Source organism: Mytilus californianus, unplaced genomic scaffold (genome assembly GCF_021869535.1).
Source record: "Mytilus californianus isolate M0D057914Y unplaced genomic scaffold, xbMytCali1.0.p SCAF_11, whole genome shotgun sequence".
Classification (NCBI taxonomy): Eukaryota; Metazoa; Mollusca; class Bivalvia; order Mytilida; family Mytilidae; genus Mytilus; species Mytilus californianus.
The window spans coordinates 25,657,419-25,668,554 of record NW_026262593.1 but is presented as its reverse complement, the minus strand read 5'-3'; the positions used below and the strand labels follow the sequence as shown (position 1 = coordinate 25,668,554).

At 32.8% G+C, this 11,136-nt stretch overlaps 1 protein-coding gene across 1 annotated transcript; it reads right to left on the bottom strand.

The window, feature by feature from the left end:
• Window positions 1-8,993: 8,993 nt before the first annotated feature.
• LOC127719788 (zinc finger protein 239-like) lies at window positions 8,994-9,985 on the bottom strand. The gene has a single exon (XM_052226062.1). The coding sequence runs from the start codon at window positions 9,964-9,966 to the stop codon at window positions 9,031-9,033; it is 936 nt and encodes a 311-aa protein (XP_052082022.1). The 5' UTR covers window positions 9,967-9,985; the 3' UTR covers window positions 8,994-9,030.
• Between the last annotated feature and the right edge of the window lie 1,151 nt (window positions 9,986-11,136).

Here is an 11,136-nt window from a genome sequence, read left to right as displayed (position 1 = left end):
TGAAACATCGAAAACTATTCGTTAACAACGAAATGTCATGCCTATTCTAATTTTTATAGTCTGCCATTCGAGTGAACATTTCAATGTTCGAAGGGGATCGTTTCTGTACATTTTCACTGAATTTGGTAATTTCGATAACAGCACTTGGATCGAGATTGTCATGTTTAAAAATCGATTTGTATATCCAAACTCTAGACGTGTATGTGCTTTTTACAAACAAATCAGCAGAAGTTCAGAAAATGACATATTCTCTCCACAGTAAGTCAAAAGTCGAACACACCCTTGTTTCTAAGGTAAAACGCTATACAAATATGAAACAGACTATAGCTTAAAAACTAGTTAATCAATAATTCATTTGTCACCAAAAAATACGGTTTCACATCAAATAACAAGTAAAATTACTGTTTTTGACACTTTTTGAGCACTATGATAAAGAAATGTCGACGCTGTATAGATTATAATAAACAATTAATTTCCCCATAGGCGACAATGATAGCCTTTTTCGAGATACAGACTTTAGAAAGCTGATTTTTTTAACGAAACCTTGCTAGAATTAAAGAAAAGTTATTAGGACAGTATTTTTTGGTCCAAAAAATATAGGTTCGCGTTGCTTTTCTTAGCGTAATTTGTACTTATCTCCCATGCCTATCAATTTTGCACTTAAAAATACGTGTCTCATCCTAGCGTTTAAAAGACATCTCAGTTCCGTTAGGGCTAAGGAAAATAATTTATTTGGCCTTTGGTATAATGCAGAATGCACGAAGTCTCTAATTACAAAAAATAACGGGCGCACATATCAACCAATCAGGATTAGCTATACTCTTAATTCTGAATACCATGTTATGCTCATAAAATGGCTGCGCCCATAAAATCTAATGGTGTATTGTAACCTATAGAGCACCTCCATACGGGGGTATCTGAGATATTTAAAACGTCGCAATAAAGAAATTGTCACAAATCGCTTATTCTCTTATCTGATATATGATAATAAACTAAATATATCTATAGATCACTTTCAAACATGTATGTTAAAGCTATATTTATGCATCTTTAGTGTTTACTTGAACAAAGTTGACAGTTGCAACGTTTGATAAACAAGTGAAAGTTAAATGGTCAAGATTTAACGACCTATGGTATCGAACATTAGTGCCAGATATTAATGGTGTTGTGGTTTCTACATAATGAGTTATAGTAGGCTTTGGGATTTGTTGATTTGTAACAATAAATTTTATGCACATGTCATTTTGACAAATCAGATAAACAAAAATGTCCGTTTCAAAAACTGAAAATAAAACAAATAAAATAAAGACTGTTTGTTAATATTCACAGGAAATAATCATATTATTCTTAATAATAAAAAATATATTATATACCTTTTTAAATAAGGAAATAGATTTAACAATTGCATGTTAATCTTTCATGAGGTCTTCAAAAAATATATTATGCAAAAGAAAAAAATACAAATATACAAAACAATTAACTCTAGATTTTTACACTGAATAAGCATACAATGGATTCTGTAAACATTGGAAAGTTAGAAAAAGAGTGTACTTGATCTTACGTTCGGGTATTTGTTTAAGCAATTACATATCAATATAAGAATTAAGATTGAAAATACATAATATACTGAGACCAACATTCTTTAAATAAATATATCTGAATTTATGAAATTGTGTTTTAAATTAAAAAAATATTATGAAATGCGGTTCCTTCAACCATACGTAATAAATCTCAAGACTTTAAACCGTTTTTGCTAAGTAAATAAATGTTTGTTGCCTATAATTCAGAATTTTATCAGTGTTTCGGGATTTTTTGCTTAAAATTGTTTATGCATGGGTCCCTTTTCAAAAGTCTCCCAACTACTATCTCGCAAGGTATTCTTGTTGGCATGCGTTTAATATATGCTTTTTTTTACCTCGTGTGACTCAATTTTATTAATGAAATCGTTTGTATCTCGAATGTAAAAGTTAAACCTCTTCTATAGTGGTTTTATAAGATCAAGAAATCTCTCAATGCGTCTCGTGCCCCGGGAGAGTTACACTTATTGATAAATGGTCGGTAAGGAACATTTAATGTCTCCTACACTCTATCTGACCAGTTCGCAATGCCTCATTAATTATGTCTAGATTTATTTTATGAATTTTTGAAAGAAGGTACATGTGTCCATGTTTTGAATCATTATCATTCTTTAAGAAAGTATACGTCTGGGAATCCATTTCTTTTTATGCTCCCTACGTAGCGCCGGGTGGGGGCATGACGTTTTACCCTTAACTGAGTTGGTTTCCGTTCTCTAACTTAAGTTTGCCTCAAACAAATGTTATGAAACTTATACACAATGCTTATTACCACAAAATACAGATCAAGCTTGAAATTGGTGGCGTCACTTTAACCGTTCTAGAGTTATGGCCTTTTCAAATGAAAATTGCTGAATTTTTTATTTTCATTTCTCTAACTTTAGTTTTTCTCAACCAAATGGTATGAGACTTATACGCAATGCTTATTACCACAAAACACAGATCAAGTTAGCATTTTGGTTGTGTAACGTTTACTGTTCTAGAGTTATGCCCCGTTACAAACATAACAGTTTCCGTTCTCTTACTTAAGTTTGCCTCAACCATATATTATGAAACTTATACACAATACCTATTACCACAAAAGTCAGATCAACTACAAATTTGGGTAGTGTCACTTTTACCGTTCTTCAGCTATGTCCCTTTTAAACTTTATATGATTTGCAAGCAGGGGCATCATGTGTGTCCCATGGACACATTCCCTTTTTATTTTCATCTCACATTATAATTAACACCACTCTCATATTGTCATGATTTACAATAATTTAAAAAGAAAATATCATCCTCCACACACATTGCCATGAAAGCACTGAGATATAATTTTTAATTTAGTTGAATTAATAAATAGCATAAAAAAGTTCTACGGTTCACGTATTGTCTTTTTTTTTAAAAAACAACTTGTTATTTACAGTCTAATTATATCGTGATTGTGTATGTAAATTCTATGTATCTATGCTAATCAATGTTCTTTTTCCTTATACTTGTATTCTCTATATGTACTCCTTGTGGGCCCTTAATTGGAAATAAAATATATATCTTATCTCTTATCTCTTATCCATATATACATTATGTTCAGTGGCTTGGTAGTTTAATAGGTTGTTGTGGGTACTTCAAATGTTCTTTTGGTATACAATATTCCATCGACATCCGATGATTACATACTGTTCGCATACGTGGACTATTTACAAAATTTTTACCCCAATTTAAACAAAGTGTAATTGAAGTTCAATGAAAATATCACATTTGACACAATGTGATTAAAACTATGTACAATTTAAATTAATGCTTTTAATTAATAGAACAGAGAACAGCTGAAGTGAGCTGTTATCTGAAGCTATCAATGGATGGCGCCTGAACTATACATGTATATGGTCATATAAAGTCACGAATTGGAATAATAAAACGCAATAAGTCATCTTGATCATTGGTAAAAACAACTTGTCTAACCGATACACATAATATCAACTGATAATAAACCATGAAGTCATAAAGTCAATTCCAATAAAGAAAAATATTTTTTTTTTAAATGATGAAATCGTTTTTAAAATCCGTGAAACAAGTTTAAAAAGAAATAAATTCGAATGTAAAATTGCAGAGCAATTTCTTCGAACAACAGGGATATATAATGAAGGTAAATTGAGGTAAAATATTTAAAGAAATAAATTTTAATATTTCATATAAAACTAAGTGAATCTTCCATGTAATTGTAGAAAATAACTAATTCTTGCATAACGCTTTTTGTATAAAAAGATATAATTAGAAAGTCTTTAATGTTATGAAACTTATGATATATAAGTATTAAATGTGAAATTCTTCCTATTTGACACTTAGCGATATCAATAAGGTTTGACAGCTTAAACTCTTTCGAAGTATTTCCCTTAGCAAATATATCTAATTCTTTTCTATTGTTCACCTAGATTTCTATCCAACCATGGAAGTATTATAGTCAATATAATACTTCCATGATCCAACCAAATAATCGGATTTTCCTAATGGTCGTAAAAACAAGGTAATAAGTAATTAAAAATAGTAACCCCAAATTATGTAAAAATGTGAATTAACTAAAACAGATCTAACCAATAGAAACTGTTCTTATAACAAATAAGTATTCTAAAAGTCATTTTGATTGGTAAATAAAACATGTCCAACCAGCACGTGTTCTTAGGGTTTAAAATAGGAAACCCTAAGGAATCAAACATTACCCTTATGGTTGGACTCGAAATAAACATATATAGACATCTTGGTTTTATTCACCAGGTTCGTAAACTTATAATTTTTGTAAAGTAAAAAATTAAACGTAACCTTAGCAATGTTTTAATGTAACAATTTTATAACAGAAATCTTTCCTTATTAAATTTACCATTGATATCATGATAAACAATTTAATCAATTAATAAAGTATTTAGATAATTGTTAATTCAAGTTCATTTAAGAAGCAAACTCTTTTATTTCATATTAATGTATTTGATCAATTTACTCTTATGGTTGGACTCGAAATAAACATATACTGACATCTTTGTTTTAATCACCAGGAGGCCTCGAAAGAACGCGAACGACAGTCCCCCTAATTGTCGTAGTTGAAGTAGTGAACACAGATATGTAAAACAGCAAACCAACAAAATTTTAACCTTCAGCGGGAGAGGGGAGGCAACTGCTTAGTCTGCGCTTTCCCCCTCTTTCCCGCATAACACTAGTACCACAGGGAGCTGGTTCCACTGTCGTATTGTGTACGGAAAGTATGAATATGCCTAGTATATGAGAGTGGATGGTTTTGTCTTGTTCTTGAGTCTGCTTTTATGAGTATGACTGATGGAATAGCAACAAGATGGTATAATATTTTGTACATCATTACCAATCTTGTGCGTAGCCTACGTTCTGCTAGTTATGGTAAATTTAATGTAGTAAGCATGTTTGTAACACTACTCGTATATATAATTATGGTATTTATTGCAGACATACCGAGCAGCTCGTCGTGTTTAATTCGGCACCCATGATTAATATTATGTTTTGCAACAATTCAAGACTCATTTTTTGCATTTATAAACATATGTTTGGATCATGGTGTCAACGTTAATATTTCATTTGTGACGCATTACAAAAGTTTCAAAAGGAACTTAGTTATAACAGAGACATACATGTATATAATACGAATACAGTACAAAAGAGAGCAAACAATGCGTTAAATGTTATTCAATATTTACTATGAACCACCAACTGAAAGAACAAGCCTAAAAAGATCAATTGCTACTAAGCAGAGGCTCTATACTCTTAGCGGAACTAGAAGCTATCCTTATGGTTTTGAAACATTGCATTTACACACTTAGAGAACAGTTTACTGAAGTAAAGATACCGTACTATCAGATAGCATGGGCCAGACAGCGGTTCGCATCTTGACTCTCAACTGGAAGTCAACTAACTACATCGACACTATCACAGGCATTAAAGAAAGCTTTGCTGAGGAACCTCCTGAGAGGCGGGCATACAAACTTGTGAGATAGAGCTGTCTACCTATTCCATTGGTCTCTTGTGGAGAGTTATCTCATTGGCAATCATACTATATCTTCTTTTTTATATTCACTGTAGGGTTTGTTACTCGTGCTGTGTGGATGCAGTAGAATGTGTCCCCGTGCCTGTAGTGTATGCCCTTATATTTTTAGTTAGGGTTTTTTGCTTGGGAGAGAGCTGTTTTCATATTCCATTGGTCTCTTGTGGAGAGTTGTCTCATCGGCAATCATAACACATCTTCTTTTTTATATATTATACCATATCTTGGATCCCAGGTCATGCTAATATAGACGGGAACGAGATAGCGGATCAGTAAGCAAATGATGCAGCACAGGAGGCATCTAGTCTAAATGACCGTTACAACGTCATAACAATGTCAGATGTGAAAAGTGCAGTCAAGATGTCAACAAAACTTAAATGGCAAAATAGATGGACTAGAAGCGAAACTTGGAGACAACTCCATGCATTAGTTCCTATTGTAGGTAAGACCAATCCACTTGATTATTCGAACCCAGTTATAGAGAGAATCATGTCGGAATTTAGTACAGGCTATAAATTCCAAAAGACTAAATAAATACCGCAATCATATTGGCCAATCCCTCACGCCATACTGCCAATGTGGTGAAGGATAAAGCACAGAACACTTTCTACTTTAATGTACAAGATACCACCAGGGACCAGAAGCAATGAAAACACAGCTGGAGATGCATAACATTCCAATTGATGAGAATCATTGATGACAAGACCCTACTAGCACCAGCAATGAAAGAGACATACGAGAGAACCGAGAATATGATATGAGAATATTCAAATAGTTCAGGGCCACTCCGCGATAAAGCTTAGCCTTAAAGAATTCCAAACCTGCGCCATAGCAATGTAACCTTAAGTATACACTGTGACACAACCCAGTATAAACAAGAAAGCACAAAGAGACCAGTTGTGTAAAACTAAATATTGACCTTAGGATCAGGATTCTGTTTATTTTGTTTTCTAAACCATTTTATCTGTTATTTATATGTTATCCCCTCATTATTCTCCATATTTTGGCCTGTTATTCTCTTAACTTTCGTCCATTCTTCTCATGATATTGTTTGCGTATTATTCTCTATCATTTAAACCCTATCCATACCCTCCTGTATGTGGTTGTAAATTCTGTCTAAACACATCATCACAACTTAAGGTATCTTGTCAAGTACCATGATTAAACACATCAACACAACTTAAGGTGTCTTGTCAAGTATAATGATTAAACACATCATCATAACTTAAGGTATCATGTCAAGTACCATGATTAAACACATCAACACAACTTAAGGTGTCTTGTCAAGTATAATGATTAAACACATCATCATAACTTAAGGTATCATGTCAAGTATAATGATGTAACACACCAACACAACTAAAGGTGTCTTGTCAAGTATAATGATTAAACACATCATCACAACTTAACGTATCTTGTCAAGTATCGTGATTAAACACACCAACACCCGATAGGTATCTTGTCAAGTATCACGATTAAACACATCAACATAACTAAAGGTATCTCGTCAAGTATCATGATTAAACACATCAACATCATTTTGTAATTTGAATACAAGATTTTATTATTGATAAAATGTATAACAACATGGGCTGGAAAAGATCCAATTAATCAAAGAAATAACATTTAATTAGTAGATTTTTTTAATATAACATTAACGTGTTGACATATACCTCTGTGCATTGCCAATTTGAAACCCTTTCCCAAATAGCATACAATCACCTCGGGACATATGGTTGGAACCCCCCTTATTATTCTGGGTTGGGACCCCTCCCCACTTTTTTAAATATGGCTGGCCATGGATCCGCCCCTGTATCTCATGACTTAAACCTCTCGGTATGGTAAGTCCTTCCTTTCAATATTTTATTTAGCACAACTAGAGACCCTTTAGAGCCTGTACTACTTCCAAAATTATGACAATTGCCACTTATTCTTTTTAAATAAAAATCATCATCTATTTCAGCAATGTTGATATTTTTGACATTTGCAGATTCTTTATTTATCCTGGTGAACTCTCACCCTTTCAAAGTGTCTATATTCATGATAACTATTTCAGTTTTCATCATAATATTGGTAAATGCAAGCAAAACGTTGGAAACTATAGGCTTTAAGGGAGCAACCATTTAACTTCAAAAAAAGGGGGGACTATGTTTTTTTTTTCTGAGTCAGACATTTTTTTATTTAGTGTTTGGACGCTATCAATCAAATTATTTTTTTCAAAATTTAACATTTTAATGTATATATGGGGAAAATCGGGATTCAGAATATTTTTTTTTTCATCTCCTTGACCAGAACATTTTTTGTTCATCAAATGGGGAACAGAATATATTGTTTGAAAAAACAACATAACTCCCCTTGCAGAGGGTAGGATTGCCCTTTAACGTCGGGGTCAAACGGTAATTTTCGGCTACTTTTAGCGACAAATTGGTTAAAATTTTAGCGTGATTCGTCAAAATAACTGTATTGTGATTCGTCAGAGGTCTCAAGTAATTACCGTTATTTTTGGAAAAAAGTATCGTGACTTGTCAAAATCAATCGATATTTTTATTGTCTAAAGGAAAGTGAACATTTTATCGTCATGCACCAAAAATTACCAAATTGGCAAGAATTTTAACCATTATTCAGCATGAAAATACACCGGTTACGACCCTACTTGAAGTTTAATGGTCGTTCTCTAAAGGGCAATAACTCCAATAAGATGCAGATTGACGATTTAAAATTTTGTCTTGCTGATCGTTTTTCCTAGTAAATTTTCTGTTTTTTTTTTAATTTTCATATTCGAGATAAGAGTTGAAAAAGAAACAAATTGTTAAAATTCGTCGTTGAAGGGCAAAAACAGTCAGTGCTCCTATAAGGTCACCTGGTGTCGTCTCACAGTTTTGATATCTATTAACATTGTGTAGATTTCATTATATTGAACAATTTTGCGACTACATTGTACCTTTAGCAATTTTCAAGATAAAAGACAAAAACTGCATTTTACCTTTGTGTCCTATTTTAAGCAATGTCAGTCATGTTTGTCGGCAGTCAGACATATTTTACACTAGATATTCCATAGAAGAGGTGATCTAACAGACGACGACAGACGACAAGCAGTACCATAGTCTCACATTCCAGCCAGTTGAGCTAAAAATAACGAATGTACCCTATATCACATCAGAGACATCTATTATATTGTATTATATTTCTCTGATTATATTCAACTCCCCTTTCATGCCTATAATAATGTTATATGTCCAGTATGTGTAAACATTCTTACATATATATAGTCACCATGTGTAGTCCTTTAACCAATCATATCCCCATACATCTATAGGAGGTAAGATAATAATGTTTATATGTCCAGTATGTGTAAACATTCTTACATAATTTACACAGAATCTTTCAGAAATTTATTCAACATAAATATCAGGATCATAAATCCAATTTAGGAGTTTGTTCCCCTCTATGTATTTTAATGTGTCTCTTTAAGTTATAACTTCGAATAAATGCTTTACCACATACATCACAGGTATGGGGTTTATCACCTGTATGTGTTCTCGTGTGATTCCGTAAATGACCATGCTGACTAAACCGTTTACCACATACATTACAGTTAAGGGGTTTATCACCCGTATGTGCTCTCATGTGAATCTGTAAACAGTCTTGTTGACTAAACCGTTTACCGCACAGATCACAGTTATAGGGTTTTTCACCTGTATGTATTCTCATGTGTCTCTGTAAATTACCACGATGACGAAACCCCTTACCACATACATCACAGTTATGTGGTTTATCGCCTGAATGTATTCTCATGTGTAATTGTAAACCAGCAAACTGACTAAACCCCTTACCACATTCACAACAGTCATAAGGTTTATCACCTGTATGTATTCTCATGTGAGTCTTTAAACCACTATGCTGTCTAAACCCTTTACTACATACACCACAGTCATAAGGTTTATCACCTGTATGTGTTCTCATGTGGCTATGCAATCTATCAAGCTGACTAAATCGATTTCCACATACATCACAGCCATAAGGTTTATCACCTGTATGTGTTCTCGTATGAGTCTGTAAATTACAAAGCAGACTAAAACGTTTACCACAAACATCACATTCATGAGGTTTTTCTCCTGTATGTGTTCTCATGTGTACCTTTAAGTTACTACTTGTAGAAAATTCTCTCTCACACATATTACATTTGTGTCCTTTTTTAGCAGTTTGGGTTCTTGTGTGTCTCTTTAAGTCTATAACACGTTTATTTGTCCTAGCACAAACATCCAATTCATGCAGTTTATTACCAGCCTCTATTCCAACATGTCTGTGAAGGGTACCATTGATTGTGACTAAATTCTCGACCATATTCATCCTTATATAATAATTAGGTTTATCTCTGTAAGAAACAAAAACAAAGTTAAAATTAAAACCATTTCAAACCTCCCAAGTGAATTACTTATAAATTACTTATGTTGTATACACTGTTTTGGTGAATTACAACATATATTCTGCTTATATGCATCTACATGTTAACTAAGGGTAGTTCTACTTCAATAATATATATATGTTATCTACATCTAAGGGTCGTTTTACTTCTAAGTTCAATACTATATATGACATCTACATGTAAGGTTAGTTCTACTTTAATACTGTATATGTCATCTACATGTTAGGGTAGTTCTCCTTCAATTATTCAATACTACATGTATGTATGACATCTACATGTTAGGTTAGTTCTACTTCAATACTGGATATGACATCTACATGTTAGGGTAGTTCTACTTCAATACTATGTATGACATCTACATGTTAAGTTAGTTCTACTTCAATACTGGATATGACATCTACATGTTAGGGTAGTTCTACTTCAATACTATGTATGACATCTACATGTTAGGGTAGTTCTACTTCAATACTGTGTATGACATCTATATGTTAGGGTAGTTCTACTTCAATACTATATATGACATCTACATGCATGTTAGGTTAGTTCTACTTCAATACTATATATGACATCTACATGTTAGGGTAGTTCTACTTAAATACTGTATATGACATCTACATGTTAGGATAGTTCTACTTCAATACTATATATGACATCTACATGTTCGGGTTGTTCTACTTCAAAACTATGTATGGTATATTCATGTTAGGGAAGTTCTACTTCAATACTGTATAAGTCATATACATGTTAGGGTAGTTCTACTTCAATACTATGTATGACATCTACATGTTAGGTTAGTTCTACTTCAATACTGGATATGACATCTACATGTTAGGGTAGTTCTACTTCAATACTATGTATGAAATCTACATGTTAGGGTAGTTCTACTTCAATACTGTGTATGACATCTATATGTTAGGGTAGTTCTACTTCAATACTATATATGACATCTACATGCATGTTAGGTTAGTTCTACTTCAATACTATATATGACATCTACATGTTAGGGTAGTTCTACTTCAATACTGTATATGACATCTACATGTTAGGGTAGTTCTACTTCAATACTGTGTATGACATCTACATGTTAGGTTAGT